The sequence below is a fragment of the Pimephales promelas genome, chromosome 12, assembly GCF_988280905.1.
Source record: "Pimephales promelas chromosome 12, fPimPro1.hap1.1, whole genome shotgun sequence".
Taxonomy (NCBI): Eukaryota; Metazoa; Chordata; class Actinopteri; order Cypriniformes; family Leuciscidae; genus Pimephales; species Pimephales promelas.
This window is the reverse complement of record NC_142780.1, coordinates 22,036,656-22,056,614: the sequence shown is the minus strand read 5'-3', so window position 1 is coordinate 22,056,614 and position 19,959 is coordinate 22,036,656. Positions and strand designations below refer to the sequence as shown.

Here is a 19,959-nt window from a genome sequence, read left to right as displayed (position 1 = left end):
AATTCTAAACTGTAAAGAAAGTTGCTGTCTTAAATTTAAGTACATTCAACTTGGCTGTTTAAGTCATTTCAACTTAAATAACCTTAAACTGACTTAATAAAAAATAGCTGAATCCTTTAAAACTAATACAAAATTACTCAACTTATTTTCATGATTCAAAGCAATGGAAAAACCTATGTTCTCATTTTTTTTAAAGGGAATTATTATTTACTTACACATGTCATTCCAAACGTGTATGACTTTTTTTCTTAAAGGGACAATGTGTAGGAATTTCTCCCATCTAGCGGCGAGAACGTATTTTGCATTTAAACTAATTGTCCTCTCCAGCGCCTTGCTTTTTTTAAATGCGCGTTGCATCTACGGTAGCCATTATGTCCCAAAACAAAAAGCTATGACAGGATGTCTTTAGCACTTCGTCGAGTGTTCCTTCGGGTGAACAGGTTTGTTATTTCAAACAAACACGACGTACAAACAAATGTTACAGTATGAATTACTTACTGAAAAACATGAACTATTGTAATAAGTAGCTATGCCTTCTTTATTCATTATATTTTCTGAAGTATGTGCATTGTTAGATAGCAACTTTTAACTACAAATGTTCATCTGGCTATAAAATAAAGTACACAACCAAACAATGAAAAAAAGCTTGTAATTAAGACTATAACATTGATTTACCTGTCGAGAAGAAAGCAGGACTTCAGCGTCTCATTTGAAATCTTTCTCCTGCATTAGTTCTATCCACCTGGAAAAAGCTATCCCGAAATTAACTTGTGTTTTTTGTAATCGCGTTTCCTTTTACGATCTATTTTGGACTTCTGCTCTGCTCCTCCGTTTCTGCTGGTTTCCAGTACTTTTTGTCCCTTTCTGCTATTATAGTTTTTCAAGATGGCGGAACTACATGGAAGCCTCTGTGGACCTACCGTCCCATGTATATAAAGATAATAAATTCTTTGTTTACGAGAATAAGTCAGATAATTAGCAGAGGTATTTGTACACCATTTAGGACATATTTATGAATACAAATATTGATTTTAAATATTAACATACATAAAGTACACATTGTCCCTTTAACATAAAATGAAATATAGTAAAAAATGTCTTAGTGTTTTTGTCCATACACTGAAAGAGGATGCAATCCAATGTTTTATTTTTGGACCCCATTGACTTTTATTAAATGGACAGAAACAGTTCTCATAAACATTCTTCAAAACATCTGTGTTCCCTGGACTAAAATTCATAAAGGTTTGATGACTGAGTAAATGATGACTGAATTTTCAGTTTTGGGTGACCTATCTCTAAACTATTATCTATGGGAAAAAAAAAATACAGTAACAGTAACCAGCTCAGTAACAGAGAATGTTACCTATAGCGAACATTTATTAATTAATACCCCAAATTGTTTAATATTTAGTTTTTATAACAGCAGGCAGATTTAAGGCTTCTCAAAATATAGATTGTATTTAAAAGTGTGGGAAAACAGCTTTGAATATAGAGCATATTCAACTGAGAGAGTTTAACTATAAACTCTTTCTAACTTAAAGGGAAGCTGACATAGAGTGACGATGGTTTCACCCCGCCATCCTTATCGCCAGACATCAAAGATTACTTTTAACTTCAGTTTCTTTATAGTAAAATGGAAATGATCTGAAGTGGGTGTTTAAAGGAGACACAAGAAAAAAAGGGTCTCTGATGTCATGTAACATCTTCCCACCTACAGCAGGAACCCATGACATCACAACACCTATGGAGATTACATCACAGCGCACCACAGATGGCCTGCCATGTTTTCCATTTAGGTGTGTGAGTGTGTACGCACAGAATATGGAAAGTGCGATGTGTCTGACTGTGTGCAGGTCAGTCTCACGGGACTTTCCTTCCCTGAGCAGCACAGCCCAACACATGCAGAGCTCAGCACTCTGGCTATCTCTCTTAAGCATCATGCACAGGGTGGCTTGCATGTGCTGTTGGAGACGTTCATTCGCCCCTTTCGTAGGGGAAGTCCAGTGTGCTGTGTTATGAGGAAGGCGTGGGGGCTAGTGTGGGTCTTAGACCCAGCTCTGTGTTTGTGAGGGGATCCCCCTGCTCACCCTAAAAACAACGCGTGAGACCGGGGGCAGCAGACGCAGCTCCAAGTCAGGACAAAAACAATCAGATTCAACATTGTTTTTCAAAAACGAGAAGTTGGTTTTTAAATAACTGCCGCTTTTTGAGCTTTCCAAAGGAGCTGCATGCTTTTTAACTCTGATAAACGATTTTGCGCGAGTCGGTACTGCAAAAGGACTGAACGAGTGTTTGACAGCAGACAATATTTTATTTTCCGCTTTGCTTTTGACAATTGAAAGTAAAATAAGGATCGATAAACCATAAAAGGCTATTGTTCTTTTCTGCTGGTCCTTTGGGGCCGTAATCAAATAACATTCAAATGTTGTTTGTGCTGAAGGAGGTCTCTCACAGTGCATTGATTTCAGTATTAGATTTGCCTCTCAGAGGCTTGTGTTATCAAAGCCTTACAGGGAAACCTCAGCCAAATCTATCAGCCACACAGAAAGACACACGAAATACAAGAACAGCCACAGTTTAGAAGGTTGCTTTATCTAAACCTGAGTGTTTTTAATCAGAAGTATCTCGATCACATGTATTAAAGGGATAGTTCACCCAAAAATGAAAATTCTGTCATTATTTACTTGCCCTCAAACCTGTATTTTATTTTCTTCTGCTGAACACAAAGGAAGATATTTTGAAGAACAGTTCTTGGGCACCAATGACTTCCATTGTATGTAAGCCAACATTTTAAACATCTCATTTTGTGTTCAGCAGAACAAAGAAATGAAAGGGATAGTTCACTTTGAAATTAATTTTTGATATGTTTTAGCTTACCTCAAGGGCATCCAAGATGAAGGTGTCTTTGTTTCCACAGCATTTTCAATTTTGACATTTTTTGGTCAAACCGTTGTTGTCTGTCAGTCATACACTGGAGGTTAAGGGAGTCCTCCCTTGGTTCACCTCAAAGAGCATGCACAGAGAAGTCAAAATTAAAAATGCTTTAATGACTCGTAAATGTAAGTACACACTGATGGCCTAAGACACGAAACGAGCGGTTTGTGTGAGAAAACGAACAGTATTTATATCGTTTTTACCTCTTGTTAACAGCCGTCGAACTGATCTGAATCAGATGTCCAACTGAACCGGACTGAACAGTCTCCAGACTTTACGCCGGAAGTGATCTCTCTCGCGTCTACGTCACGCATTGTTTACACGGAGATTTCGGAAGTTTTACCTTTCACTAAACATATTTAGATATATCGAATTCCCGTGTATCTAAATATGTTTAGTGAAAGGTAGAACTTCCGAAATCTCCGTGTAAACAATGCGTGACATAGACGCGCGAGAGATCACTTGCGGCGTAACGTCTGGAGTGGAGACGGTTCAGTTGGACATCTGATTCAGATCAGTTTGACGGCTGTTAACAAGAGGTAAAAACGATATAAATACTGTTTGTTTTCTCACACAAACCGCTCGCTTCGTGTCTTAGGCCATCTGTGTGTACTTACATTTACGAGTCATTAAATCATGCTTAATTTTGACTTCTCTGTGCATGCGCTTTGAGGTGAACTGAGGGAGGACTCCCTTAACCTCCAGAGAATGACTGACAAACTACAACGGTTTGACCAAAAAATTTCAAAATTGAAAATGCTGTGGAAACAAAGACACCCTTAAGGTAAGCTAAAACATATCAAAAATTAATTTCAAAGTGAACTATCCCTTTAATTCAGTATTGGAACAACTTGAGGGAAGTAAATGATGAAAAAAAATTGCCATAAAAAATTATACATTAAAAACATTTCAATTGTATTTCCACTGTTACAGCTTCCTCAATGCGCCGTTGTAATTGAACTTATCTTGTAAATATGTACAGTTACTTTGCAATAACGATCTCCTCTGTCTGTATTATATTTAAACAATCATCTAACTTGTAATAATCCATTACAATGGCTTATTAAGTGTCATCACAATTTATTTATTTTAAGTAGCCGAGACATTATTATCTATTAGTTAAGGCAAAACAAGTATTGATTGAAACTAGACATTCATTTTAATTTCAGAATTTCTCATTGATAATGATGATGTGTAACTATTATTTATTATAGTGTACTGAGTTTCTCACTACTGCGCATTGCCTCGATTCTCATACCCATACCAAGACTGTTGTGATGCATACAGACCTTATAAAATACTCCACATACCATCGATGTTCCATTTATATCTACTCATAACACGCTAAACAAAATTAAAAAGGAAATCCATCGTAGCTAAAACAGAGCAGGTGCATTTTAAGTGTTTATAATGGAATTGTGTAGTGAATGGTAACATTAAGCACAAAACCTTCATAACTGTAATAAACAGGACCATGTCACTGACTGTAAATCCTCAGTATGTAAAACAGTATGTCTTGCAGTACAAAAGTCAAATAACAAACCCTTACACAACAATCCCCTATTACCTATAATCTCCAACACCTACAGTCACACGACTGCTACAAGGGTCAATCAGCTGTTTGGTGACCTTATTTGCTTTGGCATTGAAATTAATGATTAATTAAGGCAAACGGAAAATTATCAGGTCCACTTGGTGTAGCACATCTCATGTGCAGGTTTTGCACTGCATGTAGGAGTTATTCTGCAGTTGTGGTTATTATGTATGTTCGTTGAGCGTCTGGATGTTATTTCAGAACGAGCGTGGGTCGGCAACTCCGCCGTCTCGTGGCCTCCTCAACAAAAACAAATGTGCTTGAGTGTGTCACTGAGTGTCGTTCTTACTGTTGTTGTTGCTCTTAAGTTGTTGTAGCTGCAGGTCGATTTTTTCTTTCCTCTTTCGGTGGATAATATTGCCCCCGGCGAAACCAAGCAGTCCACCCCCCACTGCAGCAGCGACCCCCGCCACTTTAAATCCTGCTAAGAGTCCCAGCGGGCCCCCTAGCACTCCCCCTACCACCGCACCCGCCACGGGCAAAACCGCCAGCTTCAAACGGGCCGCCTGCAGAGAAAGAGCATAATACAACATATACATGAGTCAATGAGAGTGTCCACAATAAAGGAAAAATCTGTTGTAATAATATACTATTATTATCCTCTCTGTATACAATTAATATTTTATATATATATATATTTATAGAAATAATTGCTGATATATTTTTAAAATATATATTTGTAATAAATAATTAATAATAATATATATCATTATAATTATTATTGATTATCCTCACTACAGTATAATTCAGTTTTTATACATATGCCTGCATGTTTAGATTTTAAAATATAGTATTACGTTTTTTTAAATATATATTAAAAAAAAATTATTCATTATGATATCTCTGATATCAGGAATTATCATCCTGACGTTTTTACTGTTCACCTAAAAAAAATAAAAAATCTAAATATCATATAAAAAGTGTATTAAAGTCATAGTTTTGCATTTTGGCGTATTTCTGAATAAACTGCTATAGAAAAAAGAGTCTCATTTCATTAACCTACATCAGACAGTTGAGAAATAAATCATTTAGGCGGCATCAGTATCCCAAAACAGTGTTTTAACTAGCACACTTTTCATGTTGTCCTGATAACCATACAATTATAAAGTCTTTCATGTCTAGTTTCCATCCAAACAGTAACATATGCAGTCGTATGTAAACACACGCACAATATTAATCAGAGATCTGGAAAAAAAAGCCACGATGAAATTGGACGTGTGCAGATCAAACCAAACCTGGTTAATGAATTGATATCAGGTAAAAAGAAAAATACTAGATTATTCTTTAATTAGCACAACGAAAAAAGGCCTCCCGGCACACGCACACACAATTTAATTTTAGTGGAGATATGTAAACTTTAAAGGCAGGGTCGTCCATCAAACGCCACCTTTCCTCTCTTCTCATCTCTCTCTTACCCTTTCTCATGCTCGTTCTCTGTCATCTAATCATCTTCACAAGGCAAGGTTAACTGAGCAGTTAATTATGCTTGGAGAGAGAGAGAGAGATTGAGGAAGCAACTCCTGTTGCCTATTAGGATCTGCCTGAGCCAGCACTTTAAGGACTCTGTGTGTGTGTGTGTGTGTGTGTCAGAATATATGTCTTTAGCAGTGTGTGTGTATGTGTGTTGACCACCCCCTGTCCTTTTCAGCAGTCACAGAGGTGGGTCAACTTTTCTACACAGGCGTCAGACTAAGAGCTCAATAGAACTGCATTATCTCTCAACTCCAAAAAAGAGAAACATTTCAATTGAGACTCGATCAATAAAACACATACAAGCCCCACGTTTGCACGCAAACACACACGGCCCATGCCTCCATGTTTCACCCTTCCCTTGCTTTTTCTGTCAAAAGTTGCCACTCCGCAGTGTGTGCATGTGTGTGTATATGTATCGAACCCCCAGCAGGAACTTGAATGCTGTTTATAGACTCTCTTGTACACTCTTTCGACTTCCATGCGCTCACACACACACATCGACTCCCTGTGAGGGGCCGACCAACACATATCGATCCCATGCCTTCCGCCACCTCTCTCTCTCTCTCTTAATTGTGGTTTCCTTGCGCTCTGAGGTGGATCAATAGGCTGATGGTGGGGTAGGCCGAGAGAAGCAGGGGGGTAGAGTGGAATCGATCCCCTGGCAGGAGTGTCTCCTCTCCCCTTACCTTCCCTAGGCTCTGGGTCCCCTCCTCCACATTAGCAGCTGCTATGCTAACATTCGCCTCAATGCTGTCAATCTTCTCCTGCTGAGCCTAAGACAGAAAGACGCAAGTTACAGACTGTCCACATACTGACATACAAACTCCCTAAAAAGTCTAAACAAGATATGTGTATATGAGAAGTTGATAAATGGACGAACCTTTTAATCAAGAATATATATACAGACACACGTACATGTGGACAATATACATTTGTTGGAGTTATAAGGTTTATCCTGTTTAGTTTTTCCATTTTACATTTATTTTGGACCATATATACAATATTAAAAGTGCGTATGAATTTAAAGCAGCATTATGTTACTTTTGAAATTTTGCTCTAGGGGTCCCCCTATAGTTGGGAAACAGTATTGTCTTCTACTACTGTCGTAAAAATCTGCCATGGTTACTCTCTAGGGAATACATTTGTTGACAAGCGATACTCCCAAACTCTGCAGAAGGAAGGAGTTCTCACATCTTGGGGAGACTGCCAGCGTTGCGTGTGAAATGTCTTCATCCCAGGTACATTGGCATGTATTTCAGCATGTCACATGAGTATAGTTTCATGGGCTTTATTTTTTTCAAACGTCAAAAGATCGCGTAGCTCACGTTTACAAGCCAGCATCTTTATAGTAATGCTAGCCTATTGGCTACTATTTTACATAATGGATATGCTAATTCAATTCAACGTTTGTGTGGTAGATAATAGCCGTTTTGTCAATATTACAATATCAAGCTATCATCGATGAATCTGCAAATTTGAAAAATGTATTTGCATTACAGCCTGAGGCAAGACACTTTCACCAGAAAAATAAATAACAAACAAGACTATCAGCCTGCAGACATAGGATAGTTATTCGTGACCAATTATTTTGTCCGTCTAATCGTGTATTATTTACTTGCAAGAATGTAGCCACTACCAAACTCAGTAATCAGTATACTTTTACGTCTCGAGCTGGCGCGAGCTGCTCGCCCCGACTCTACGGGGATGCTTGAGGGTGTTAAGCGCCCTCAAAAGAAAGCAATGCAGTCTAACTTACATTGGATGCGGACAAAACACATTACCAACAGTAAACTGATCGCGCACGCTCTGTTTCTGACACACTTCTTTTTTCTTCACATTTGCTAGGCAGGGGAAGATTGATGCACCGGACCGGAGCCATGACAACATACAGAGGTAAAAAAAAAAAAAAAAACGCTTGTTGGGCTCTCGTGTCGGAATTTGAGGAAGTGGGGGAAGTGCTGTATGCTGTAAAGCATTCGAATTTTGTAGTTCTTTTTGTGCTCGGGTTCCTACCCACACCTCGAAGATACATAGTGCCAGTCAAAGCGATACAGACACTGTCCGGCTATGACAGACCTGTCATTCAACCTAGTCGATGTACCATCTCCAGGGTTTGGGAAAAATATTATAAAGGTTGAAAAAGTTACATAGTGCTGCTTTAAAATAAATGGTTACACTTTATTTTAAGGTGTCATTGTTACAGTGTGTAATTATATATTTAAGTACTGAGTAATATGAATGAACTTACTGTACTTACTATAGGCTAGGATGTAATTATGAATAATATACTGTTATTACTATGGTAAATGCATGTAACAGTACCAAGGACACTGTAAAATAAAGTTTTACCAAATACATTTCTATAAATAAATAATAATAATAAAAAATGTATAAAAATGACAAAAATGCTGTATAAATATAGTTTTATATGGCATGTCAAACTGCAGAAAACTGCCGTCATATCAACTGCCCATATATGTGTCTACAATTATTTAATGTCAAAAATTCAAAATCCTATCCTATCGAAAACATAAACCCCTCATAAATAGCAATAGTAAAGCAGACAAAGACAGCCTCAGTAATCTTGGTAGTGGGTAGCTGGGGGTTTGAGTGCTGGGACAGAAGGGTGAATGGGAGGGGGCTGGTTGTCGGGGGTAACTGGGTGGTCTGTCGGAAGCTTATGAAATATTCAAAGAGTGGCAGCTGTCTCTCTGTCTAAATCAGTGTGAGCTCAAAGTAATCACTACACACACATGCACACATAAACACACACACAATGGAGAAAAATCTTCTTGAACTCTCTCTAGCACAGAGTTACATGAGCCAGGCACCTGCCCCTGTGTACCATGTGTTTGTGTGAAAGGAAGTCTGTGTTTGCATTGCTCTCTGCAACTCATGGCGACTGTAAAGTTAGTGCTCCTCTTCCTCCTCATTTTTAAAATTATTAGTGTGTATGTAAATGTGTCCGAGTGTGCTTTCTCAGGACTCAACAATAAGGATGGCCTGCTGGCCCAGGGCCAGTGTGAGAGTGTTTCAGGTCAGTTGATGAACTGTCACTATCAGACCGGTGCTGCGCTGCCACTAAATCTTATACGTGTTGATCTTCTATATGTAATTTTATGCCTTGGGAGGGAGTAGTTCACTTTTAAAAAAAACTCATCAAAATGAACAAATCATTTCCAGAGTCAATTTGTTCGTTTCGTTCGTTGAATGAACCAAATGACTCGTTCATTTTGATAAACGAGTTCAAACAGGAGAGTGACAAACGTGCATCACAGAACAGAGCAAGGCGAGCATTTGAGCTTATAAAACTTAAACTTTGTTGTTTATTTATTAAATGAGCGATCATTTCGCTTGATAAGACCCTTATTCATCGTCTGGAATCGTTTAAAGCCCTTGCACTGAAACTGTCCTTGAACCGTTTGGTTCCCACTGAAGTCCATATGGAGAAAAATCTTTGAATGTTTTCATCAAAAACCTTAATTTCTTTTCGACTGAACTGAAGAAAGAAAGATATGGACATCTTGGATGACATGGGGGTGAGTAAATTATCAGCAAAAGTTTTTTTTCTAAAGTGAACTAATCCTTTAAACATTTGGTTTTCTGTGATGTATTGGACACTGTTGCTGTCGAAGTTTTTTCGAAACTGTGAGATCTTGAAAGCATAAGAATGCTAGAATAAAAGAAAGATCATTTATTATATAAATGATCATATAATGCATATAATAGACAGACAGGCAGATGGATGGATGGAGTTGCACATTAAAAAATACATATTATTACATATTATACAGTAAATTATGAATATTACTGGGCCAGTGGAAAAAAACAACCTTACAATTAAACCTGGTTTCTGTTGGTGTAATAATGATCCAATTTATCACTGATGGACAAGCCAAAACATGAATCACTAATCAAAATCCTATATTATTATCATAAAATCACACCTCACCACTAAACCATGTAAACAGACTATTTTAAGACACTCACTAATGACTGGTTACGAAAGCTATTGATGGCTTTCTTTTTCTCTCCCTCCCCTCAGGAGTAGACGGTAATCAGCACCGTCTGCTCACAAGTTGTATGAATGCTCAAGAGAACACACAGTCACACAAGCAGACCTCCTGGGTTCATCTTTGGCTCAGTATTAACGGAATAAACGATATGGTGGGTGTCCTCTAAAGAGAGGCAAGCGCTAATAAGCCTGGCTATCATCATCTTATACTTACCACCATCCACATCCCATCATCGTTCCCCTACAGGGTGTGAAGTGTTTAGAGACAGCCATTATCAACTGTTACTGATATTATGATTTTGTTTTTGTAGCCCTACGCTTAGAGGTTGATTCAAATATGTGGGATGACAGGAAAAATACTCAATAAACTGATATTTAAAGGGGCAGGATGGATGGATGATAAATAACAACTAGGAAGTGAAAGTCAATATAAATATAAATACATAATTGTGTACATATATATAAAATAAATTATACATTTCTAAATGACTGAAAGAACAAATGAACTGGAGGGACATTCATTATTCTTGAGGGGGGCATTGTGGAGGCGGAGATTGGTAGTTGACCCTACCGGTTAAAATTGCTTTCTGTTGGTGGGGGGTGGGGGGGTCACAAATTGGGACTGAAAGGACACAAATCAGTTCTGAGGAGGTAATGCCCCCTTTTGCCCCCTCATGTCTGCACACTGTCTGCACATCCCAAAAAACACATGATCTCTTCTTTTTTCCACACAGTTTCCAATTGCACGTTGCACGTTGTGTAATAATGGCTGTTATCCAGCATGGATTCTCATTAATCCTCACTGGTTAGTGCATAGCTGACAGACTGTCACCAATCTTTGTATGTCTTCTCAATCAAACACATACACACACTGATGGGATCAATAATACCACCTTGTTGGCTCTAAGGAAACAAAGCCATTTGTCTGACAGCTCTGCCAAACCTAAGGGTTTTGGTAAGCACCCTTTATCAACACACATACACACCATAAATACTTTCACGCTGTCTCTCCCTTCTTCCCCCCCCCCCCCCCCAAAAAAAAAAAAAACACAAAGATTGAATAATTTCCATAGATGTGTGATACTCACATGAACAATAGTGGAGAACTCTTGCACTAAACCATCTAATTCCAGCAGGTCCTAAACAAACACAAACACAATCACACACGTTTTATGTTTTTGTATTTAAATATGTTTATGTGTTTGTAAGTGTCTGTTTGTGTTACCTCAGCTAAAGTGTCCCAGGACTCAGCGGCGTTCTGTTCTGAAGGGATTTCAGGCAGCAGTAGCTGTGTTTGAGTGACAGAGGAACCGGTGACACCTGTTTCACCATAACCTAACCCATCACATGAAAGTGAAAATGCTTTAAAAAAAACCACACACATCTTGATTAACTTCATAAAACACAGACACAACGGGAAACACATACTGTGCAATTTATCCGAGTCAGTGGTGATAGTTTCGTGAAAGTCTGTGCCGATAGTTTCGTGAAAGGAAGGCCTATTGACAGCATCCGCATGCATCTGTAGGAACTCTTGAATGGCAGTGGAGGCTCGATCTCTGATTGGCTGAACAAGCGTCTCCAGAGCTTCGGCATCAGCGCTGCGGACCCGCCCACACAATTTCTCCATCTCTCGCAGGTTAGATCGCAACTGCTACAAAGAGAAAAGAAAAAAGTCTGTGTGATAAGTGGATCCATGATTTTATTCAAAACCTCTATTTAGCACATTCCTTCTAAACAACATTGACTTGTACATTTGAGCCGCAAAACTGTGGTACATAAAAATGAGAAATGTATAACACTCTGAATGATTATTAGGGTTGGGTATCGAGAATCGAGTATCGATTGGAATCGGGACTAACTTTTCGTTTTTCCCGGAATCGTTCAAAAGTTAAAATTTCGATTCCTAGTTTCGATATTCACAGTCCGCCGAGCGGAAGAAGAAACCGCTGAACAACACCAACGAAGAAGCGTCTACCGGAAATGTTGGCATAACCGCGCGAGTCGAACATGAGTACCTTACGTCGGCGATCCAAAGTGTGGCTTCACTTTTCTAAAAATAACGAAATCTCGGCAAAATGCAAAATTTGTGACAAAAGGAGTATTTGTGACAGAAGGAGTATTTCCTTCAGAAAGGATTATGAAAGACCGTTGGTTAGCAAGGTTAGCTAAACTTTTTTGAAACTTAAAAGAATCGGAATCGAGAATCGGGAATTGAAACAAGGAATCGGAATCAGAATTGTTCAAATTCAAACGATACCCAACCCTAATGATTATGTAACATTTCAACACTGTGCATCCGACCCAGTACTGTCGCAGATCTGAAACTGCTCGCACTTTTTTTTCCTCGCCATGCAAGTACAACCAAATATACATTTATCCAGATACATTCTCATTCACTGACAAAACTTTTTTTTTTTTTTTGGGTGGTGATGGCGCAATGGATAAGACACATGCCTTTGGTGTGAGAGACCCGGGTTCGAGACACCAATGTGTCCCTTAGCACTTACTTAACCCCTAGCTGCTCCAGGCGTGCGACCTCTGACATAGTAATTGTAAGTCGCTTTGAATGTAAATATACATTTATTTACTATAAGTTTAAATATGCCAACTTTAAAGCTTAAACATATTTGTGTGAGTGTGCAAAAGTTGTTCAAATTAAAAATATAAATATTTATAACAAACACAGGGTTCCCACACATCTTGACCATTTCTTTCCCATGCCCTTTACAGTCGTTCATTATTGATCGCTAGATTTATTTTAAAATAATTGGATTTTTTCCTGTCAGAGCACATTCTCAAATTGACTCTAAACAGACACACTGATTTTACACTCCCAAACAGCAAAATTCAATCAATGGAATATAATTCAGCAGAGAGATAAACATTAAGAGGTTAATGCTGTATTTTTACAAGGACATGAAAGGGGTTTTGTTCAAACTTTTTCAGTTTATTCAAGTTTTCTTTAAGGATGAGAACCCTGTAATGATTTATTTTTCTCATTAATTCCAAACTAGATCTTGACAAAAACCAAAGTTATAAATAAAACAAATAAAATGGTGCTTTGACAGGTCCTGTCAGCTCACGTCTCGAAGTAAACATCTAGCAGAGATTACAGATCAATTCATTCGCATTGAACGCAGAGGTCAAAGTTAACAGCCAGCCAATCAAAGTGTTCTGCTCGACTGCACTCATTTTACACTCTGAATAATCATCAGGATCATCCCTCTTAACTGATTCACACACACTGCTAAACATTACTAACATATGCAGCTTGCTTTATACACTTAAATTAAATTTAAGTACAATCGACTTGTATGTTTAAGTCATTCCAACTTAAATAACATTAAACTGATTTTAAAAAATGAGTTGAATCTTGTATAACGTATAAAAAGACGTTGAAAATTGTTAACTTAAATTGATGAGTTAAAGCAGTGTAAAAACATAAGTTGTCTTAACTTATTATTAATCATGTAGTTTTTGTTAAGGTGTAATAAAGGATGGGGACACCAAGCATCTCAAAGACAGCCAAAATAAATCTTCATCTGGGTCAACACACTAGACTCTCCCTCTCAATCCACCTTCTATAGGTGTGTGATGAGAGCAATCTTAAGGGTTTTTCCTCTTTTTTATCTCTCTCTTTCTGTCCCCTGGGAGTTACTTTAACAATGTCTGTCTTGTTTCCTTCTATTGTCAGTCGTCCACATTGCGCTGACACAGAAACACTTGCATGCTCTCACACACTCTCTGCAGTGGTGGACACAGGAAAGCTCTCTGGCATCTCTGGGGGGACCAGACCTGGGTGCTAAGGTCAAACACACACACTCACGGCACATAACACACTCCAAGGACTGCCCCAAGAGAAACGGGGACAGACTCTCAGAGACATTAACACACAGGTTGCATGCCTGTCTGGCCATTAGGAAGAGAAAAGACATCATACGTACACCATACCGTACACCAGAGACCTGAGTCAAACATTACTTAATATATATAGACACACTCACAGCTGTATCAGAACAGGATGACAGCATGATATGAGATCTTTTTATAATGTTCAGATACATTTGTGGCTGCACAGATTACTTTGCTTTCTTTTAACCTTTAGTTTAGCCTGGATCAAACCTGACCAACATGATGACTTAAAAGAGCCACTTTATTTATAGCAGAATGTACAAGCTGCTCTTGTTTTGATATAACAACATTTAAGATTTTTAGTTAACAATGATTTAAATTCAGTCTGTTTCTCACACACATTTTTTGACTTCAGAAAACTCTCATAAGAATTCTCTTATGCTCACACATGCTGCATTAATTCGATAAAAAAAATACAAAAACAGTAATGACAAAACATTTTTTTTTTTCTATTTTAATATATTTAAAAATTAGATTTATTCCTGTGATGGCAAATCTGAATTTTCAGCATCATTACTCACATGATCGTTCAGAAATCATTCTAATTAGCCGATTTCCTGCTCAAGAAACATTATGTTATAATTATACATTATAACATTGTAATTAGAAATGTTTTACTGCCAATTTTAATGAATTTAATTTCTTTTTTTTTAAAAGTCTTGCTGACTTCAAACTTTTGAACAATATTGTAACTTTCAAAGTATATATTATAACTATTGAATTTTCTTTTTGCTTTCTATGATTTCTGGAAATCTGGATATTCTCTGAAATATTTCAGCTTTCATGTTCAGGCATGAAAATGTTGCCATTCAACACCAAAACACTGCTGTAGTTATCACCGCATATCATCACAACATCCCATAATTTCCCAAGTTTTTCATTTATGTTAGACTTTTGTTGTACCTGGACAGTGCGGCTTGAGTTGATGTGCTCTTGGTGCAGTTTGTCCCATTGTCTGTTTCTCTGAAACTGCAACAAGGAAGGTCAATTAATTAATTTCACAGCTTTAACTATTTATGGACATTTAATAAAGTCTCATCATGATCATCACACCCTGTTATTTCACAATCATCTAGGTTTCCATGGCTATGCAAGACCTCCCAATACCCTTTTATATGTTGCTCAAGCAGACTGACTGGGAGAGATTTCAGATACATCATGAGATCTTCAGCACTCGACTCCCTATGGTGACCGCACACACAGACACATGGCTCTCTGTGTTGTTGACCATATGCTGGGCTTCGCTGACACTGTTCATGTGTGAGTGTTTGTACCTTTTCTATGTTGTGTTGGTGCTGGTGCAGTCTCTCCAGGTCAGTGGGGATGGCTACTTTAATGAATTTCAGAATGGGGGGCTCCAGGCGCCGGAGTGGAAGCTTACTAGCCTCCTCCGCCATCATGACCGTCTCTTATGACCCCTCTTATAAGGTCACAGGCAACACATCCATTTATACTCAATCTTGCTCTAAAAGAGTCATAATTATATTAAATATATAAAACTGAATTTTATTACATTTTAAACATTTCATTAAACATTATGGTAACACTTTACAATAAGGTCCCATTAGTTGACATTTGTTAATGCATAATGAGAAATACATTTCTTTACAGTCACCTATTTATTCATCTTTGCAACTCTTCATTAGTTATGTTAACTCAGTTCTATTAATATTATTATACTATAAATATTAACAGATAACGTTTGATTTTAATAATGTAATAGTAAATCTTAAAAGAACTTAGCTTAAGTAATGCTTCAGAAGTAATTTCAATCTTTAGTTCATGCCAACTATTGTAGTAGAACTGGAACCTTATTGTAAAGTGTTAGCAAAATTATTAATAAAAAAAACATTATTGAAGGTAATACAGGACAAAATATAAATGTTTTTCTCTATGAGAAAGTAAAATGTGCTGGGACGTTATCATCATCATATAACAGTTGGTAATAAAAGGGACTTATCATATAGGCGATATATAGGGTCGAATAGGCGACTGTTTGGGTCCAAAAATATGTCCAAATACGGTATTAGTGTTGCCATGTTATATGAATAGAAGGCAAGGTAAAATATTTGATACTGTCACATGTAGCTAAACATTGTCAGCTGTCAAAAAGTAAACGTTTAGTGAGATCAGTCTGTCAAACTATCAATGTAAGCTGACAAAACGGCACTACATGTTCATTTTCACATATTTAACCGTTTAACGTTACCTTTAATAATCAATAACACTAAAATCCCTAGGGCAAACAAACAGATGTGTAAAGTTCAGCTAACTTAGCTTGCTACACTCCCTAAACAGAGACTTTTTTTAGCTCTGTGAAAGTAAACCACATGAAACAACCATCTACAGTTTCACATAAATCTTTCCTTACCTGTCGAGCAAACGGTAAGCAGCGATCTAGCTTTAATTTTAGTAACTTAACTGTCATCAACTTTGTTTTTGTATACAGTGGTTTCGCTTTGTGCTGTGTGCAACGACAAAATGTGTCCGACTATGCGGAACTAATACTTTTTTTAAAGAGTAAACGTGCCGAAAAATTAGATGTTTACTACCATCCTGATGATATAACACTTTACAAAACAATGTTTGGTTACGAAAAAATTAGAAATTTCTTATTACGTCAAATTTTAACTTTAACTTGGCATTTCTCTTTAGCGTTAACACTAACGTTGTATGTTAAAATGAAATGTAGAAATCTACATTTGAGTGTGGAGTTCTAACCTCTAACATAGCCTACTGCCCTTCTGATTCTAAGCTGCCCCCAAAAGATCTTCCAACAAATCAATATGTTCAATGAGTTGTGTAAAAACGCACAGTAGTACTGTTGCCAGATGCCAGTCTTAAACAAATAGGTTTGAAATCAGGATTCTCAGAACATGATTAGATATTGATAATAGAATTGCATCATAGAGTCACAGGACTTTGCAAATACAAATCCTTTTAACCATAATGTAGGCCTATCTTCTGGCTGTGCAAATATATTAGGACCTTATAATTAAGGTTCAGACACACAAGGCACACACCTGCTCTTCCCTCAGCGCTCCAATGATCAGTGTTTCCGGCATTAGGGAACACCAACGGATTGACCACATGTGAGCACTGAAGCCCACTGTGTGCTCCCTCCCTCCCAATCTCTGGGTATCTTTATTTCGGTATCTCCCAAAGGCTTTTTGGAAAAGCTCTGGCTCTATGGGTTTATGATCCAGCCATACACATAGTACACAAACAGAATGACATATAAAGAGATGTAACCACAATTTCTGTTTATAAAGAAATCACCCACACAACCATCCAACCAGCATAAAAAGCCACAGTGCAGACAAGTTTCATAAGCCTCTTTTACAGGTAAACCACCATATCTACATGACTGATAATCACTCCTCTGCACTCCAATTGCATTACTTTCATAATAAATACAAAAAACTACAAAGTAAAAGTGTTTAGTATTTTTATTATTTATTTTGTTATTTATGTATTTTGTATACAATAGAAATATACATGTATTAGATATTATTTTGCGCATGTTTGTACAGTATATACCATTCAAAATGGTGAGGTCAATAAGAATTTTTTAAAGAATGCGTTAAATGGACCAATAGTGACAGTAAGTACGTTTATAATGTTACAAAAGATTTATATTTCAAATAAAAGTTGTTCTTTTTAACTTTCTGTTCATTAAAGAATCCTGAAAAAAATGTATCATGATAAGGAAATGTTTCTTGATCACCAAATCAGCATATTAGATTAATTTCTGAAGGATCATGTGACCCTGAAGATTTGGTGACCCGGAGGTTGGCTACTGAAAAAAAATGCTTTGCCATCACAGCAATAAATTACATATTAAAATATATTAAAATAGAAAAGAGTTAATGCAGCTAAATGCAGCTTTGGTGCATGTAAGACACTTTATTAAAAAAACATTTTACCAAAAATATTACCAACCCCAAACTTTCGATCAGGGTGTGTGTTTACACTTACACGAACGTGTGATCTTAAATATCGATAAAACACTGATTGAGCAGAGACATAGAGAAAAGAGAGCGTGAGATACATAAAGGCAGAGAGAAGGAGTGGGAGGATGGAAAAAACTGAAAGTGCTTGTGGTGGAATCTAAAAGGGCTTTTGAGGGGAGAATCTGAATCTAACAACCTGGCAGTCTGCAGTGTGTTCAGCGAAACAGTCTTTACAAATCAGCCTTAACTTTTGACAAGAAGCAGCGCTCTCCATCTCCCCAGAATGTCCCTCCCCTACCGGCCGAGGGGGAGTCCCACTGTAGCAGGGTAATACCATGTGTCTGTGTAGGGACCAATCTTCATCATATCACCATCATCTTCACTTGAACCCTAAAACTCAAAAGGCCAGACCACATTATTTCAGATGAGATTAGTATCTGGAATACCCCTCACAGATCAAACAGGGCAGTGCAGCCTACACTTAAACGTCATGCTGTTTAAAATCTATTAAAACTAAATGTTTACATTTTCTGAAGAACATGCGATTGGTGTTTGCCTGTGCAACACACAGTGCTGAGGTGTTTTGCCATGCATTCTGAGTGTTTTCATAGCTATATTGTTGCTGTGTTGTTCTTGGTGGCTGCAAAAGAGTTCATTCCTGTACATGGGATCTGCAACTGTTAGATATGGCTCAGGTTTCTCTTTCAATGCAATTCTATTTGACCTTTTGCCCACTTTTCATCTACTAGAAAGTCTGTCATGTTGACCAGCAATTTTATGTTATGTCATAACTGTTGGTGTGAGGTTTTGTCACCACTCGAATATTCTATCAAGCAGTATTACTAAATATATAAAATAGGTTTTTTTATATAAACCTTTATTTATTTATTTTTCATTTCATATTAGAATCAAGCATTAATCAATAAATAAGCTGACAAATCTTGTATTTACTAAACTTTTAATTTATTTATTTTTTTGAAATAGTTCTATAAAATGATCTGAACTATGCAAATGTGCTCTTTGGCATTAAAGATGATTTGCATGTGTGTGTGTGTGACCACCAGTCCCGCTCCTCCGCTAAAGCTTTGTTTCCAGTCTCCACAGTGTGAGTCCAGCCCTGCTGATCCCCTCAACTCACTCGCTAACAGCCAATCAATATATCATGAGCCACACAAACACGACACACCATACTTACAGGGAAATGAGGAGTGAGTGTGTGTGTGTGTGTGCCTCTCCCCTGCAGCTCTAATACAGGGTTTTAATGAAGACTCCAGGGGGGTCGGCTACCTGTCACTCTGAATCGATCTGCCCACTTACAGACTGACAGCTTCACCAACCTACCATCCACCTGTCTTAAGTGTGTGTGTGTGTGTGCCAACGTGAGAGTGTTTATAACATCCTCTGAAAGCTTGATATATAAAATATACAATATACTGTACATACACACATATGTGTGTGCTATAGATTTCACAAATAATTATACATAATAATAAATGTATTATATATTTATTAGATATATATCATAGTTATAATCAATATCCTCTGATTACATGTCCTTTGTGTGTGCGTGTGTGATCAAGACTTTTCTTACTATCTCTTATTGTCAAAACTATAAATAGTGTGTGTGTATTGGGTCCGTTTATGTGCATGTATGCTCATGCATGCTCAGCTTTGCATTCGACAATCCAAGACAAATTAGAAGGGTGATGGAGGAAGACAGAGAAAGAGCAGCCGTGTCAGCGTGCATGTGTGCGAGTGCGCCTCTGCACAGAAATGTCACAACATGGATCGATGTGGCTTAACGAGGACTGTGGGCTTGATGTGGTCAGAATCCCCCAAAATGATCTGAATCCGTCCCCGAGCTCAATCTCGTACCTGAAGCTCAATGCAGAGGGGACCTTGACCAGAATGATGTTATTAGACAGTAAGGACACCTGGCACGTCAACGCTTTTTGAACTTTACAAAGGGGGAGTCCCTCGGCCTCATCCTGAGTCGCAGCAACAAACACAAGCTTCAAGAGAAAAACACTTCTGACACTTTTACACTGAGGTGAACAGAAAAACGACACTTCCAC

The 19,959-nt window shown here is 37.7% G+C and overlaps 1 protein-coding gene across 1 annotated transcript; it reads right to left on the bottom strand.

Annotated features, from left to right (window-relative positions):
* Nucleotides 1-3,655: 3,655 nt before the first annotated feature.
* Nucleotides 3,656-16,438, bottom strand: stx17 (syntaxin 17). Its single transcript, XM_039680227.2, has 8 exons — nucleotides 16,303-16,438; nucleotides 15,206-15,396; nucleotides 14,835-14,900; nucleotides 11,445-11,670; nucleotides 11,242-11,351; nucleotides 11,105-11,155; nucleotides 6,688-6,774; nucleotides 3,656-5,034 (listed from the first exon to the last, which is right to left on the bottom strand). Exons 2-8 carry the CDS (start codon nucleotides 15,329-15,331, stop codon nucleotides 4,798-4,800), a joined length of 903 nt encoding a protein of 300 aa, XP_039536161.2. The 5' UTR covers nucleotides 15,332-15,396; nucleotides 16,303-16,438; the 3' UTR covers nucleotides 3,656-4,797.
* Nucleotides 16,439-19,959: the final 3,521 nt, after the last annotated feature.